Source organism: Ranitomeya variabilis, chromosome 2 (assembly GCF_051348905.1).
Source record: "Ranitomeya variabilis isolate aRanVar5 chromosome 2, aRanVar5.hap1, whole genome shotgun sequence".
NCBI classification, from domain to species: Eukaryota; Metazoa; Chordata; class Amphibia; order Anura; family Dendrobatidae; genus Ranitomeya; species Ranitomeya variabilis.
Window position 1 is genome coordinate 72,400,195 of NC_135233.1, and position 18,448 is coordinate 72,418,642.

General features: G+C 41.3%; 1 protein-coding gene across 1 annotated transcript in view; it reads right to left on the bottom strand.

The window, feature by feature from the left end:
- Positions 1-313: 313 nt before the first annotated feature.
- PCSK2 (proprotein convertase subtilisin/kexin type 2) overlaps positions 314-18,448 on the bottom strand; it is a 258,254-nt gene continuing 240,119 nt past the window's right edge. The window contains exons 11-12 of the mRNA XM_077282556.1: positions 14,674-14,901; positions 314-1,097 (exon numbers count right to left, since the gene is read on the bottom strand). Coding sequence (XP_077138671.1) covers positions 605-1,097; positions 14,674-14,901 — 721 coding nt within the window. The 3' untranslated portion in view covers positions 314-604. The remainder of the gene's footprint in view (positions 1,098-14,673; positions 14,902-18,448) is intronic.

Sequence of the window (18,448 nt, forward strand, 5' to 3'; positions counted from 1 at the left end):
TTCTCAAAAATTCACGAAATTCAGCTGTCCAAATCACCATTACTAATTGTCAGCTTTCTGCCTATGCACAGCATAGAAAAAAGCTGTGAATAAGTTATGACAGAGGAGTTAGAAAGAGTTCATCACTGAAACGACTCAAGCAGAACTCAAGCAGATAACTAAGTGATCAATCAAAACTACAGTACTGGAATTGGGGTCTTTGCCCCTATTTTATGCAGTCATCAGGCTGGGAAACTTAAACCTAGAGACAGATTTCCTCTAAGGAACATGTATAACACTTAGGATGCATGATTCTCTTATAGCAGGGATACAATTTATTTTGATATATTTTTTAATTCAAATTTTCATTTTGCGTTTGTTCAACACAGACAATGATACACAAAACGTCCTCAGATTGTGCGTGTTCTTTTTACCTTACAATATTAGGGGTAACACTGTAAAAATATATATTTATATATTTATTTGATTCCAAATAAAGAAATAGATGGCTATAAATATTTAAAACATATGATACTTAGAAGCCAGTGTATCCTATACAGAGATTTAAGTGTCAGTAAGAGAAAAATCAGGAAAGGAAAATATCACACAGACATGCAGGACAGCCTTAGTTTTTGCTTTTGTTTAATAGACTTTTCAGGCTTCTCTCTACAGCCTCATCCAGTTCCTCTTCCAGCTCTTCCTTCTTTGACATAGCTAATTTTGACTGATAATCTCTAACTATTTGGTCTATGTAGGGGGCACTTTGAGTTCCATGCAGCATCAGGGTCCATTCTTTTAGCACACCTTTCTGTGGCATGCTCCCAACAAACCCAATCTCGAGAACCCAAGTACCTCTTGGGTCCTCTCCCCATGTGTGGGTGGTCATGAAAGGCCATTTATCAAATCCTACTTTAGAATCATCATCCCGAGGACGACGGCTCAGCAAGATGGACTTGGTTCCCATTGGAGATGTCATATTGATGTTTAGGTCACCACGTCTTGTAGAATTCACGGTTATTACAGCTTGGACGTGTTCGAGGTATCGTACAAAATTTTCCTTTCCTTCACATGCGTCGGTTGTGAGAGTGAGAACCAATTTTCCTTCTGGAGGTATTTTCCTGTTCACAAAACAGAATAAGAAACACATTGTTACTGTATACATCCTCTGAATACATTTTTTATACAGAATAACTGGAACCCAACCTTGAGATATAAAATACATACATAGACTCAAATTGCTTGAGACGCGCAAGGTTCATCCCAAATGTTTCCAAGACTGGTTTTAACCTTCAATTTTAACATGGAATAAGAAGGGATTTTGATTTTAACCATCTTCTGTGGGCGTGATGCTGGATACACCAAACATTTGCATACATTCAGTGCTTCCTATATTCTAATGACCCATAAAAAGTCCATGGGGTGGAGCTGCTCTTCTGAAGAGTCACGTTGGCTCGTTCTCTTGGCTTGACTTGATATTGCACAACTAGATGTGTCATTACAAACCACTTCCAGTGGCATGTGGTGCATACACAACAAGTAGATGAACCTGGGGACTGTGCACCTCACTTTAGTGCTCATGTGGAAGGTGCCAATGGAGGTGACTTGCAACTACATATCCCACCAAGTGGGTTTCGATCAAGATATGAGAAGGTCCAGCCGATGTGACTCTTCAATAGAATATAGTGTGCATTGTTTTTAAAGTCCATTTTCTATTTTATGCAGAATGGATCAGAATATAGAAGGACATCAGTGTCGATCTGTTACCATCACGGATAACTAGTTAGCTGTGGTTTTCATGAAACTTTTTCCATATTTTACTGCATCAGGCAAACAGTATAAGGACCTCATTGTCAACCACTGACAACATTATTCTTGAAAATGTTCATGTAGGTCACTGGAGGATTCACATGATCCTGAGCCATGGCTTGAAAGTATTTTGAGAGTATATCTGTCAAAAAGATATTGGCTGCTATTTATACCAGTTCACTGTCAGATTTTCCAAGTAACAACAAGAAAAGTAAATTCCCGTCTATTAGCTAAGAAATCATACACTTTGAGGTAAGGTTATCACTTGCATGCTGAGGTTACTATCCACATCCGCAAAGAAAAGTGCACTTGTATAGTTTCCAGAACTGAAAATATAAAAAGATATGGCAGAATAAACAGGAAATGAATCAGAAGATTCACCTTATAGTCCATCAGGGTATTGTTACTGCTACTTAAAGGGAAACTGTCATGTTTAATAATGATGTTAACCTGCCCATATGGGGGTAATCTGCAAGTTAATAGCATTATGAAGGTGCCCGGCTACAGTACTGAAAGTGTGGCATCCGGGAGAAAAAAAAGCCGTTGGCTTTCAGTCATACAGACATTCCCAGAGCAATTACAGTCACAGCTCACAGCACTGAAAGTGGCGGCTGTAAGCAAGCCCTGACACTTAGGCTTTGGGAGGATAGTTATGAATAACTTTATTAATATCTTTATTTACAAAAAAAAAGTTTGTATTCACTTGGACCATATATGGACATTCCTAAACTAACCTCAAATTGGTGGCTTTTTTTGAAAATTTGTAACTATTTAAAGGGAACCTGTCACCTGGAATAGTGCTGTTAACATGCAGATATGGGGTTAATCTGCAGGTTAACAGCATTATGATGCTGTCTGGCACCTGCACCAGCATTCGGTGTTCAATCATGGGGGGCGGCGCCTATGCTGGTTCAGTCACCGCTCTGAAAATACAGAGTGGTCATTGTAACCTGGCCCCCAGCCCTCATTGACACTGGCTTTACATTACGGCTGGCTGTCAGTCAGGGCAGGGGGTGCAGTTGCAGCGGCCACTCTGTATACTCAGAGTGGTGACTAAACCAGCAGTGACTCCGCCCCAATGAATGAGTACCAAATGCTGCCAGGGAGAATAAAGATCATTTTCTCCCTGCCAGACAGCATAATGACGCTGTTAAACTGCAGATTAACCCCATATCTGCAGGTTAACATAGTAATTCCTGGGGACAGGTTCCCTTTAAGCCTCTTTGTTTTATTCTTTACTGTCATTGTGGTACTTCTGAAGAAGAAGTTAGTCCAGCTTTGAAACGTATTGAGAATTAACCTCTAGCGCTATGAAAATGTTTCCCTTACCTGTGGGTGCCTCAGCAGCTGAATTTACATTGATTCTTCAGTTGTGAGTTTCACAACCCCTGAAGGTGAGCAGTTCTCTGACACATTACTTCACCAGATAAGACTCTATTTGCGCTTGTTGTCTCCCAACTTTACTTGACACTTTGACTGACAGTCAACTCTGCTTAGATGTACTGTAGAGCCAACTATCAGTCAGTGACGGGTCATGCCTACATCTGCTACTCTCAGTGCTGTGATCGGTGACTATAATTGCTGCTGGCATGCTAAATGACTGAAAGCTGGAGGCTTTTGGGAGAAATAAAGTTAATTTTCTCCCAGGTACTGCATTTTCAGTACTCTTGCAGTGTATCTTTATAATGCTATTAACCGGCAAATTTGCCCTATATCTGCAGTTTAACAGCATTATTAGACATGACAAGTTCCCCTTAATGTTCCTAGTGAGTTGACAACCTCAGGTATAAAGGTACAGTATCTAGCCATACGTACAGTGTGTACGTAAAGTCATGGTGCACTTTTGACCAGTCACAAGATCTATTTATAGTTTACATTTTGGCGCCCTTTCTCTGGCCCAATCATATCAGACCTGTTCATGAGGAGAGCTAACAAGAACCAATCAAATAACACAAACTCATTTAAGCTGTTGCTGAGCCCCTCATTCAGATTAACCCCTGATAACCTGAGCTGTGATTAATACACTACCAGGTCTGTGACATCATGCAACCACAAGCTTCTGCCAGCTGTGTGGTTTTGCATGCCAGTCGAAATGTGGACGGTACAGAGGAAAGTTCAATGTGTTCTGTGGCTTGTTAAATTCAAATCCGTGACCAAAGTGCTACATGAATATCGGTGCGTTTATAATGAAGCGCCACCACATAGGAATATCATTACTCGGTGGGATAAGCAGTTGAAGGAAACCGGCAGTGTGATGGAGAAACTCCGTTCTGGTAGGCCATCAGTCAGTGACGAGTCTGTAGAGGCTATATGGGATAGCTACCTAAGGAGCCCTTAAAAAATCTGTGCGTGCGTGTGCTTGACAATTACACCTAAGCACGACTACAGTTCATAAGGTGTTAAAGAAACGTCTCTGTTTTACGGGGTACAAATTGTGGCTGTTGCACGCTATCAAACCGGCGGATAGACCCAAATGAAGCGCGTTTGCTACAGATATGCTTCATGAGATTGACAACGATGCAAGATTTTTGCTGAAGATTGTGTTTAGCGATGAGGCGACCTTCCATATCTGTGGACATGTTCATCACCATAATGTCCGAATATGGGTTGCTGAACATCCTCATGCCTACGTGGTGTACGAACATAACACCTCTGAAGTGAACCTATGTGTGGCCTGATGCATGATAAGGTGATACTCTCATTTTTTTCCGCGTAGCTGTCTGTGACGGCAAACACGTATCTTGACATGTTGGAGTTGTATGCAGTGCCACAATTTAGAAAAGGAGTCATCTTTCAACAAGACGTGTCATCTTTCAACAATACACCACCATTGTTCGTGATTTTCTGGATAGAACATTCCCCCGGCAGTGGATAGGCAGGGATTTTGTCAAGCCATGGCCATCACGATCCCCGGATCTGACACCCTTAGACTTTTACTTTTGGGGTTATGTGAAGCAACATGTGAAATATTGAACATATCAATGACATTAATCAGTTAAAACAGAGAATCACAGACGTTATTTACTCTGTTAAATCAGACGTCCTTACCCGTGTGTGGCAAGAACTTCACTATCGTTTGGATGTGTGTAGGGCAACAATTGGAGCCCACATCGAATTGCACTGAATAGGTATGAAACTGGGAGAGTTTTTCTTTTATTTGGAGCAGAATTCACAATTCTATCATTTTTTTGTTGCTTTCCAGTGACTGGTCAAAAGTGCACCATGACTTTACAGACACACTGTATTTTTCCCACAGTCGGAAATGAGCAGCGCTGGCAAGTAATGCTTTTTCTTGGAGCAGCAAAAAGAGTGCTAATTTGGCACTGCCTATGCAGAGTGCAGCAGTCAAGATGAATTTGCCATTGATTGCTGTCCTCTGTATTTTCTGTGACCAAAATGAGAAATCTCAGTATAATGAAGTGAGCTTTGTCATCTCAGTCTCTGCCTATGCAGAGCTCAGCAGCAGATGACAAACTCATCTTGAACACTGAATCAAAGCAGCAACTAAGATGATAGAAGCTCTACACAAGTCAAGACTTTCTTAATTCATTACCAGGAACAGGAAATTTTTACATTATTTCCTAACTCCATGGTTAGGCCAAATTCAGATAAAAAGATTTGAAAACACACCAAAATACATTTATAGAAATAGAGGAAAAAAAGCCAGCTCCCCAAGCCACCACCGCAGGTGCACGGAACTCCACGCTGATCAACGAGGTCAAATCCAAAGGAAAAAATAAACATGTTCCAGCTCCATGGTAAAATTCAGGCATTATATCTTTATTAAATCCTGTTTAAAAACGATGGCTGTAAAGTTCTCCATGGGCACACAGGACAACGAGGTGACGCGTTTCCGTTGTCCTGTGTGCCCGTGGAGAGCTTTACAGCCATCGTTTTTAAACAGGATTTAATAAAGATATAACGCCTGAATTTTACCATGTGGCTGGACCATGGTTTTTTTTTCCTTTGGATTACACCAAAATACATGTCTGCATATCTGCATATGGTGTTTAATAGGACAAGTGACAAAGCCCTTTAAAGGTCTATATTCACTTTTATGATTGCTAACTCCAATAGGTGGCACTAGAGTTTTGTTCTCTTTCTGTCTGAAAAGACTATTTGTATAGTTCAATTCCCAGGGGAACACTGCCTATAAGTCTTTTTAAGCCACCGTCCAAAAGGATAAACTTTACAGAAAAAAAGGATAACTGCAAAAAGCAGAGCAAAACTGGATAGTCAAAGGGCAAACTATAGGTATATCAGTATTTTCATCAAAATACACGTGCTTAGGGAATATATTGGAATAATGGAAGAGACTCAGGCAGTGCTACCGCATCATGGGTTATGGAGCACAAAATACAGTACTTGCCTTGTCTGGGATATTGTCAACTCACGTTACCCGATTTCTCTAACAACTGCATGTTTACATCATGCTGAAATTATATTTCCTATCGTGGCTCTGCTCTCTGTGATGTCACTGCTCTGTTAATTACAATCTCCCCTCATGTAAAAGAAAAACACTTAATACTCGCCTCCGGTTCAGCTTCATTCCAGTGACGTTGGTATCAGGTTTATCGGGACTTGGATGACGTTGTTATGTCATGTGAGCCCTGCAGCCGATCAGTGGTTCGCTACACTCTCACTTCTTTCAGACATAACTGACATCCAGAGGAGGTTAGAGAGCAGCCTCAGCTCTCACTTCTTCCAAGCTTCAGTTCCATCCGAATGAAATGAAGGTGAAGCGACCCATTAGCAGATGCCAATTGGCTGCAGGGCTCACGTGACATAACAATGTCACACAAGCCCTAGGGGACCTGGCACTCATGTGGCTGGAATGGCACGGTACCAGAGGTGTGGAGATGAGTATAAAATGTCTTTATTCTACGTGGGGGAATATAGTAATTGAGATGGGATTGCCCGAGTAGTGGACAACTTGAAATTGCTTTTGTTCCAAAATAATAATCTTTATTTTTATATAGCGCTATCATATTCTGCAGCGCTTTACATACATCATCATCGCTGTCCCTGATGGGGCTCACAATCTAAATTCTCTATCTGTATGTCTTTGGAATGTAGGAGAAAACCCATGCAAACACGGGAAGAACATACAAACTCCTTGCAGATGTTGTCCTTGGTGGAATTTGAACCCAGGACTCCAGCGCTGCAAGGCTACTGTGCTAACCACTGAGCCACCGTGCTGCACCATCAACATGATCATGCTTTGGAAGGAATCTGTAACACGTGAGATGTCGATGTGATGTCAGTTCAGCAAATTCACAGTACTGCAATTGTCACACGACAATGACTGTTATTTTAGAAATGGTGGAGAGCTTGGCAAACAAAAAATTGATTTACGATACCCCTATAAACACTTCATACAATTAGTTACTTCTCTCTATTTATTTTTTACATTTTTTTCAGTTCTTCATCTTCAGCTTAACCTCTCTTTTATACCGCACATCACTTTATATTGCAGCTCCCACGTTCCATTAATACATTTCTCCCTCTTCTTTATATTATTTTCCGGAGAGTCCTGGTCGTTGCAGTATTGTCACTCTTCCACCAGGGGGAGTGATAGTACATCTGATGGTACTAAAGGAGTTCACCTGACCAGGTATCACAGTCACACACTACACTTCACACTCCGGCCACCAGGGGGAGCAAAAGGTTCTATCTATTAGGCCACTCCTCACACTCGGGTAAAACTGGGGGTTGGATAGGAAGTTAGAGGAGAAGCTACCTGGGTTCGACCCAGAGAAGACCTGTCAGGCAGACAGAGAGAGAAGGAGGAACATCGGAGCTGTAGACAGAGGTCCCTGTCAGGGGTGGGATCCTGACGAAGACATAGCAAGAGATAGAACGTTATGGATCTGCGCCTGCACCTCATTGTGGCAGCATCCTAAGGAAGGACAAGAAGCAAAGTATATTGTGGAGAAGTGAGAAACGAGATCACAGCACAAGGAGATAATACCAGGAGGAGTCCTGCCTTAAGATCGGCAACATCCTTCTGAGGCGTGTAGCCGGTGGCCGGAACACCGAGGGAGTAATAAGCTCTACGCATTACTTCAGAGACCGGCAGGACAGTTAATTCCAAGTTGGCTGCCCAACCTTTAACCTAATGAAGACAACGGAGGCAAATTGTGGGAGAGGGGCGTCACTAGGGTCCCTATAAAATAGCTCCAGGCCTACCCCATCATACGGGTGCGTCCTATCCAAACCATCTGGGGGACGGAGAGAGAGAAACAGAAACATACACGACAGTTGTGAGGACTATCCCGTGGTGCTCAGCAGGGAGGTACTACAACACACAGGCGCTAGTAGGAAGGCTACTGATTTCCACCTGCAAAGGGAACTCTGGATATGCCTTTGGACCGGCCGGACTCAGCCAGCCCTGTGAATGGTACTCTGGACTGTGGACGCTGAAGTGTTCAGTAAAAGGTAAAGAGACTGCAACCTTTGTGTCCTCGTTATTCATCGCACCTTACAACAGCCACCATTATCACCTACTCATCAAGGGAAGCCCTGGGGACATACTTCACCTGTGGGAAGGTATACCATCTAGCTGCCATTCCATCAACCCAGCGGACCCCTAGCAGCGTCGGTCACCCTGACCGAATACCACAGGTGGCATCACGAACACTTGACAAACTACATCTTTGATTGGGCGCCCCTTAGCAGGGCCACGGACCGGGTCGGGCCATCGTGACATCCCCAGAACCGAGACAGAGGGACCCGGTACCGAGTACCCCACTGCCCTGCGCCTGGGGGCGATCCATTACACATTGTATGAGTCTGAGTATAATCTTTGGCTCCACGATACATTTTCCTGTTTATAAGCCTGACAATGACATGATGAAATAAAGCATTAGAAATATTAATGAAACGGCTGACAACACTGGTTGCAGACAACGAAGGCTACTCAGCTTCTTTGCAGTAATTGAAGGGGTTGCCAAGGTGCACGACAGAGGATGTTGAGAAGACTATATATAGAATCTGTTCTCTAAGTCTATGAGGAGGAGAAAACAATTATCCATAGTATGACTGAATCAAATGTTAATGGAAGCTGCATTGTAATTCCCTGGAGGGAGGATTTTACTTCCTCGGAGTAAATAATACAGGTTTATAAGACATAATTTGACTTAAACCATTTAAGTAAATTATTTGGCATTACTGTGTATGGATACAAACTGTAACAATATAAAACATAACAATACCAAATAATTTGGTTTGTGAGGTCTGCAGCTATAACAGCCCATAAAGGGTTATTGTAGCAGGTGCTAATATCCATGCATCTGCTGATCTGATGAAGTGGAAAACCAGAAGATGAAGAGTAGGGAAAGCCTTGTCTGTAAGGGAATCTTAGCCAACCACCATCGCTGTGAGAACATTCGAGAGGCTCCATAGCTATGTAAACTGCACTGTCCACAATTGTCGCAGTATTAAAAATTAAAAAACAAAATTGAGGCTATAATAGGGCGATTCTAGTGACAAGGTGGGATCGAAAGGAAAGAAGGAATTTGAACTGTTCAGCTTAGACTTTGTGAGAGATGGATCCATCACTCATATAGGGCATAAAGCTCCACACTCTCTGATGTTGGCCTGCAGCTTCCGCTATCAGATATACCGTGAAACTGGATCCAATGCAAAGTACTATGAATTAAATAAATAACAAGGAGCACCAGCCAAATTAACGGAGAGTGAGTAGCAGGATAGAGCACACAGTACATGGGACACTTCCTTAATAATGGGGGAGTGGTACTTATGTATCCCCTAATCCAATTTGACCTTCTCCCTACAACTTTCAAACCTATGTGATATGGGGTAAAAAAACTTTATTAAAATGATTTAAACAAAACAGATAAATAAGGTCAAAAATGAAATCTACACGTTTCGAATTTCCTGTTCATCAGGATAGAGGCACCCCTCTTGTTTACATGCAGGCAGCTTAATCTATAAAGTGGCAAACATGGAGTTTTTCTATAATTCAATATTATCTCACTGCAGAAACATTTTAATAGGGAAATGCTCACTCCTAAGTTCAGCAAAATGTTACACTTCTACAGCAGAGAATTCAAGTACTTAATTATACAGTTAAGTCCATGTATATTTGGACAGAGACAACATTTTTCTAATTTTGGTCATAGACATTACCACAATGAATTTTAAACAAAACAATTCAGATGCAGTTGAAGTTCAGACTTTCAGCTTTCATTTGAGGGTATCCACATTAAATTTGGATGAAGGGTTTAGGAGTTTCAGCTCCTTAACATGTGCCACCCTGTTTTTAAAGGGACCAAAAGTAATTGGACAGATTAAATAATTTTAAATAAAATGTTCATTTCTAGTACTTGGTTGAAAACCCTTTGTTGGCAATGACTGCCTGAAGTCTTGAACTCATGGACATCACCAGACGCTGTGTTTCCTCCTTTTTGATGCTCTGCCAGTGGGACGAAGCCGCCCAGGAGCGGCGATACGCGTGGGACTCACCCACACCCCCCGGTCTCTCCTCCACTCCCTCTCAGCCCTGACCTGGAACGGTAATCCTTTTGGCCTCACCCTGCATACCAGCAGTTTTATTCTATGGTGGACGGCTGTGTGTCATGTGCTCTGACATGCTGGTGGACACATTATACTATTAGCCCTCTTATCATCCTTAGGGGCTGTCTATTTGTATTCTCCCAGACCCCACAGAGGTGGCTATCTCTGGGGTACAGCCATACATTTAATTTTTGATTCCAGCAGGGACTTTATTTCATCATATATTTCCCCTTATTCACATGGATTGTGATCACTTGTGAGACAGTTTGGGGACGCCCTTATTCAGCTCACTGAGACAGGACCAGGGATTTGGTTATTGGTACAATATGGTACATTTACCTTGTGATATTATATAAATAAAAAATTATCTTGGGGACACATAATATCGAATTGTTGATTGTTAACTAACTTGGATTATCCTCCTGTTTGTTGCAGTTTTATATATGACAATATATAGAGGGCTTCTGTATATTATATATCTTCATGTGGACCAGGGTACATGGGGGTGGCTGTGTTGTTTTAATTGGTTTTAGATTTTTTGCTGTTTGGTGTTTACATTAATAAAAATCATATATATTTATATTTTTCCATGACTTTGTAGCAGGTGTGCACTCATTTATGCATGGGCTTTCCTCTTTGGCTCAATAAACACTAGTGACCCAGTGCCACTGGCAGCCATGCATGCCCAAGCCATCACACCGCCTCCGCCATATTTCACAGATGATATGGTATGCTTTGGATTATGAGCTGTACCACGCTTTTACCATACTTTTGTCATGTCAGACGCTGTTCAGACCAGGTCGTCCGACAGACAGCGGTAATTCCGCTTTTGTCCACTATGCGCTCATTGGCGTCGGCTAGATTTTATCTAGCTGGTCCAGGGTTAATTTGCCTGGTGCTCGGATTGGAAGCTGGGCTATGCCCACTGCTTTTAAATGGTTCTCCTGAACATTGGGCATCACCGATTATAGCTTCTGTCTTGTGCGTGGTTATCTCGCTCTGGAGTTGTGAGCTAAGTAGTTGGAGTATCGTTGCTGGTGGTGTATTTCCCTTTGTCTTATTTTCTCCTTCCCATATTTGTATTTGTTTTGCCCTTTGCATTTATAGTGTATTCCTGAGTGACTGCGGCGTGGTGCTTATTTTTCCGTTATCCTTGTCTGTGCTAACTGTGGGTATTGGAGTGTGGTCTCTTCACTGGTGGGGGGGTGGTGGTTTCAGCCTAGGGTTGAAACAGGAGATAGGGCAAGGGTGGAGGCCCAGATATGCACACCATCAGTGTAAACTCTGGGAGAGGGTCAGTCAGGGTTTCCCTAGTCTGAGGGAAATCGCAGGGGCCCGGGTTATCAGCTCTTTCCTACCTAGGTCTCCCGTGACAACTTTTCTCTTTCCATCATTCTGGTAGAGGTTGATCTTGGTTTCATCTGTCCAAAGAATGTTCTTCCAGAACTGTGCTGGCTTTTTTAGATGTTTTTTAGCAAAGTCCAGTCTAGCCTTTTTATTCTTGATGCTTATGAGTGGCTTGCACCGTGCAGTGAACCCTCTGTATTTACTTTCATGCAGTCTTCTCTTTATGGTAGATTTGGATATTGATACGCCTACCTCCTGGAGAGTGTCGGTCACTTGGTTGGCTGTTGTGAAGGGGTTTCTCTTCACCATGGAGATTATTCTGCGATCACCCACCACTGTTGTCTTCCGTGGGCGCCCAGGTCTTTTTGCATTGATGAGTTCACCAGTGCTTTCTTTCTTTCTCAGGATGTACCAAACTGTAGATTTTGCCACTCCTAATATTGTAGCAATTTCTCAGATGGGTTTTTTCTGTTTTCGCAGCTTAAGGATGGCTTGTTTCACCTGCATGGAGAGCTCCGTTGACCGCATGTTTACTTCACAGCAAAACCTTCCAAATGCAAGCACCACACCTCAAATCAACTCCAGGCCTTTATCTGCTTAATTGAGAATGACATAACGAAGGGATTGCCCACACCTGTCCATGAAATAGCCTTGGAGTCAATTGTCCAATTACTTTTGGTCCCTTTAAAAACAGGGTGGCACATGTTAAGGAGCTGAAACTCCTAAACCCTTCATCCAATTTTAATGTGGATACCCTCAAATGAAAGCTGAAAGTCTGAACTTCAACTGCATCTGAATTGTTTTTATTAAAATTTATTAGTAATTTCTATAACCAAAATTAGAAAAATGTTGTCTCTGTCCAAATATATATGGACTTAACTGTAAGTAATAATGTTGCGCAATACGAACAAGACACAATGTCCTAAAAACATTATTTGAAGATAATGCGTAACAAAAGCTGAACTATTGGTCACTGGCTAAAGATGAGTGACTTGTGAAAGATATGGAACCCTTTATAATTTATTGCTAATAATTTGAAATATTATTTCATAAAATGTAAACGTTCGCTTTACCTTTATCAACATACCCCTATTAAAATGTCAAATTATTGTAATGTAAAAAAAATCGTACCAAAAGAATCAGAACTTTTTTCCTTTTTAATGTTACCCATAATCTGTCCAACTTATTTGAGAAACAAACTGAAATCATTTTGAGGGGGAAAATAAAAATAACAATAGAATGTGGTGGCATAAGTGTGAATACCCTCCTATAACTGGGAATGTGGTTTTGTTCAAAATTAGCCAATCATATTTTATTTCATGTGAAATAGTAGTCAGTAAACAGCTGCCATCATTTGCAGTGGTTATGATTAACATTGACAGCTTCTGCTGGATCAGAACATCAGATTAAAAGAGATGACAGCATGGCGGCCATATTGCTTAGGCCACTCTGACTACAAGGTGGTGAAACGGTTGGTTCGGAAGCTCGAGAGTGAAGGGCACATTCAATATTTTCTATTTTATCAGTAAACCATTCTATGGCTGACGTTGGGGCTATCTTATACCCCACTGAAATCAAGCCAATATGATTATAAAACCAACCAGACAGTGCGTAAGATAATCTTGATGATCAAGGAGTACTACATACAGGAATGTACCAGACAAATTTATAAGGAAATATATGAGAAAATAATTTGGGATCCAACAGGAATATAGATGGGCAAGCTTCAATCTCTTTTCTGGAAGAATGTAGAGATAGGCAAGAAACTGGGTGAGAAGCTTTTACCGGATGAGCCATCTAAACCATTTTGGTAATGTTTACAAAAAAAATGACAAATTGGTGGGAAGGCCATCAGGTCGTCTGACTGCTTTGCAAATAAATTCAAGGACAGAGCCTTTGTATCGATACATGGATTGATTTCTGGGATCTATGCAGGAAATTTTACCCTGATAACTATTAGCTACTAATGAGGTGGGTAAAACTTTTGAAAAAGCCCTCACACAGCCCCAGTATCTGAAAAGGAAAGCATCGCGAGTCTTGGAAAATAGCTATACAAGCAAAATATTTTTTTTATTTTACCAATTTCAGAATTTTTATTTTCTAGTGTCAGAAATTTCAGTTTGCCTTCAATGCAACATATTAATTAAACCCGACCAATTATTCCACTGGTGTGCTAACCAAAAGGGTTTTACTATTTAACCCGACTCCTGACATAATTTTGAAATATCATGACCACAGGTGCTTGATGATCTAGAACCACGTCAGTGTTTCTTATTGCTACATAGCCTCTATGGATGTAGCTTGAATTTTCATCACACATCAATAAAGAAGATTTTACTATCCACGGAGCTGGATTTCTTCTCTTTATTTCTAGTCCCAAATCAATTCAACATTAGCGAGAAAATTATGATGTTAACCCAAATATGATTACTTATGAGATTGTAATAAGTGGAAAACTGAGAGTGGGTAGGCATACACTCCTATTACAAAGTGGGACCATGATGTGTTATTCACAAAAATGCACGCTGTGTGTTAAGGATGAATGAATGTAATGACCCTAATCCTACTAGTGTTTTTAATGGTGAAGATGAGTTCTAGCCCTTGAATAAAATAAGCAGGTGTGCTGGAGGAGCAGTGTTCAGGACTAGGAAGAAACGTGAGTTAAGACTGAAACAACTGTTGTACATGTATAAATAAAAGTAACAGTTTTAAACGTATTGGTGAGTGTCGCCATTTCTCTCGATTTGGAAAATGATTTATTTGTCTGGACTTTTTGCTTTATTATTGATTAACACCACTGAAGTATATGTGAGTGATTACGCTGAGAGTGCCGGTTCTATTTCTTATGGAATGACTACTTCATAAGGCTGATTTTTAAAAAAGTCCAAACTCCTCTTTAACCCACCCCACTGTTTTTCAATTGTTCACGCTAGAGGGAATATCTATGAGATAGTTGAAGAAATGGGTTTCCCAACAGCATGTAAAAATGGTTAAGTGACCTACCTTGGTTCTTGTACTGATCCTCCAATACAGTGAAATCTCTCAGGCACAGTTTTCCATTCTCGTGCCATTTTAACCATAGAACCAGCATCAAGGACGCCATAGCCGAATAAATGGTTAAACTCCAATCCAACTCCATTCCTTCTCCACTTATGAACCTCATCATGAAGTTGGTTTCTTTTGGATGTCAGAACTGTTAGGTGTTGTAAATCTCTCCAGGTGAGACCTGGGCTATAATAACACAAGGTGCATTACAATGCGGAAATAAATTGATCAGAATACCTGATTCATTAATGCATGACATATTAAGTTTGAGTACACTTATAGAAAGCAGAGTTGTGAACCTCCATTTTTGTCAGGTCTTGTTCATGGAGGTAGAGGAGTTTAGATATTCTATCTGAAGAGCTCTTAAATATCTATTTCTTTAACCCACTGATCACCATTGTACTAAAATCACAGATTTAGGACTATTAGTTGATCATGACCAAAGACAATTTAGTCCATTTGCTGAATGACATGTAGAGTTGTCCTTTTATACTATTACTTGTGTCTTGGCATCTTGGTATCATGAAGACAGATTGATGTAAACAGTGGATAGATGTCATCTGTATCAGGTTCAAGGTTCGAGAAAGATTTAGAAACATGCAGTATATGCATATATATCAAGTTACTGTATATACTCGAGTATAAACCGACCCGAATATAAGCTGAGACCTCTAATTTTGCCACAAAAAACTGATTGACTTGAGTATAAGCCTAGGGTGAGAAATGCAGCAGCTACTGGTAAATTTCAAAAATAAAAATAGATACCAATAAATGTAAAATTAATTGAGTCATCATCAGTTGTTTAAGTGTTTTTGATTATCCATATTGAATCAGGAGCCCCATATAATGCTCCATAAAGTTCATGATGGGCCCATAAGATGCTCCATATTAAAATATGCCCCATATAATGCTGCATAAAAGGTTACTGATGGCCCCATAAGATGCTCCATAGAATATTATGCCCCATATAATGCTGCACAAAGGTTGATGGCCCCATAAGATGCTCAATATAATATTATGCATCATTTAATGCTGCACAAAGGTTCATGGCCCCAAAAGATGCTACATAGAATATTATGCCCCATATAATGCTGCACAAAGGTTGATGGCCCGATAAGATGCTCCATAGAATATTATTCCCCATATAATGCTGCACAAAGGTTGATGGCACCATAAGATTCTACACAGAATATTATGCCCTATATAATGCTCCATAAAGGTTGATGCCCCAAAAGATGCTCCATAGAATATTATGCCCCATATAATGTTGCACAAAGGTTGATGGAGGCCCCAAAAGATGCTTATAGAATATTATGCCCCATATAATACTGCACAAAGGTTGATGGCTCCATAAGATGCTCCATAGAATATTATGCCCCATATAATGCTGTACTAAGGTTGATGGCCCCATAACATGCTCCATAGAATATTATGCCCCATATAATGCTGCACAAAGGTTGATGGCCCCATAAGATGCTCCATAGAATATTATTCCCCATATAATGCTCCATAAAGGTTGATGGCCCCATAAGATGCTCCATAGAATATTATGCCCCATATAATGCTACACTAAGGCTGAAGGCTCCATAATATGCTACATAGAATATTATGCCCCATATAATACTGCACAAAGGTTGAGGCCCCAAAAGATGCTCCATAGAACATTATGCCCCATATAAAGCTGCACAAAGGTTGATAGCCCCATAAGATGCTCCATAGAATAATATAACCCCATATGCTGCTGCTGTGATAAAAAAAGAAGAAATTACATACCCACCTCTCATTGCTGGGAGCCAGGAGCCGCTGTTGCCGTTGGCTCAGGCCCCCAGGACTTGCGATATTCACCTGTCCCTGTTCCACCGCCGCATTCCGCTGTGTCTTCCGGGTCTCTGCAATGACTGTTCAAGCAGAAGCACACACTAACCACATCATCGTGCCCTCTGACCTGAATGTCACAGCCAGAGGGTGCAGAAGACAAAGCCTGGCAGTGGAACGGGGACAGGTGAATATTGCATGGCTCACCCTCCCCCCTCATACTCACCCCCTCCTGGCGCGGTCTCTCTGTATGTCCCTGCTTCTCCGATGATCTTCGGTGCATGCCGGCAGCTTGTTCTTATGTTCAGAAGTCACATGGTACCGTTCATTAAAGTAAAGTAGTAGAGGCATGTCCATATTAATTACTTTAATTAGCGGTACCATGTGACCGCTGAACAAAGGAAGAGCTGTGGGCACCAGAGACCATCGGAGAAGCATGGAAGTGCAGAGACTGTACCGGGAGCAGGTGAGTATTATGTGACAGCAGCCACTCCTGCCGCTTCCCCTCCCCCCGCTGACCCCCTGGGACAATGACTTGAGCATAAGCCGAGATGGGGCACTTTTAGCCTAAAAAATGGGCTGAAAATCTCGGCTTATACTCGACTATATACGGTAGCTTTGTGTAAATCTGCTACATATTTCCCAACTGTCATGGCATGGTTTGGGGATTCAATCCACCGACCTGCTGCTCTGTGGTTGGTTCTCCTGGCTGCTGAGCTACTACCTTTTCTTTCCTGTCCAAATGCTGATTGTTTCAATTGTCTTTATTCTCCCTTCTTGATTTTCTCCTCTCCAGGTGTTTTCCATTTTCATATTTTGGTCTGCCCTATCACATTCTGGGTTGGGTTTTATATGTTCACCCTTCACTGCACTTCCTTGTTGGCTATACCTCTAGATTAACATGGGTTTAAGAGTTTCAGCTCTTCAGCAAAGGAGTTTACCTTGCATGGTAAATATCAGATGAATTTCTGCAGTGAGTCTGTTTGTTTTCTTTCCCAGTTCTTCCTTTTACCTCTTTATGTTTCTGTGAGGTTATACTTGATCCTTTTACTTTTGGCTCTCCTTTGCTTTTACTCTCTACCTTATATTAGCGTGTTTTTAATTTTCTCATCCTGGGTCTTTGTATCTTCCTGTACATTTTCCAATCCTCTGGTTGACATTGTGTTTTGGCCTCCTCTCTGGTTCCTCAAGAGGTACGAGGAACCCCTCAATAGCCTTTTAAAGAGTCAGGTCCAAGGTGGTGTTTTTTAGTTGTGCGGCTAGGGTCTTTCTAGTCAGTACAGAGACCAGTTGGGTATAGGTTTAACGTCTCCCTATAATAGGTCTTCCCTTTTTCCATCACCTGGGAATGAGTGTGCATTATGTTCATAACACCAACATTATGCATGACTGTTGTATAGAGTAGCTACTGAAGAATGTCCGGTTTACCCCACTTATAAAATAAAGTGAAGCATCACTAATTGTTTGTAGTTCATTTTGTAGAATGAACATTGGTGAACAGTTCTAAATAAATCTGTTGCACTTAAAACGGCAACAGGACCACACATCACACCATCTTATCGGACATGTAAGGAATATCTTTTACTTTTTAGCCTACACGATGTACCATACCATCTGAATATTCACTGTGTAGCATATTCAGTATGTCTTGCCACTATAGCTTTGATTTGATTGTAATATATTTTATACCTCCACCAATGCACAATTAGCTTTGGCTAGGGAGGGTGTGAACACTCCTGCACATTTAGGGGGCTGATCCCAGGATAGGGAGAGAAATAAACCACATGTTTAGTGAGGGAGTTGATGTAGTGACGTTAAGGGGCGAGGATCAACTGCTGAGGTACTGGTGCCCACACATGGATGGCCTATGGAGTTTAGGGATCGGTTACTGGCTGGGCTGGACACATGTGTTATGGTT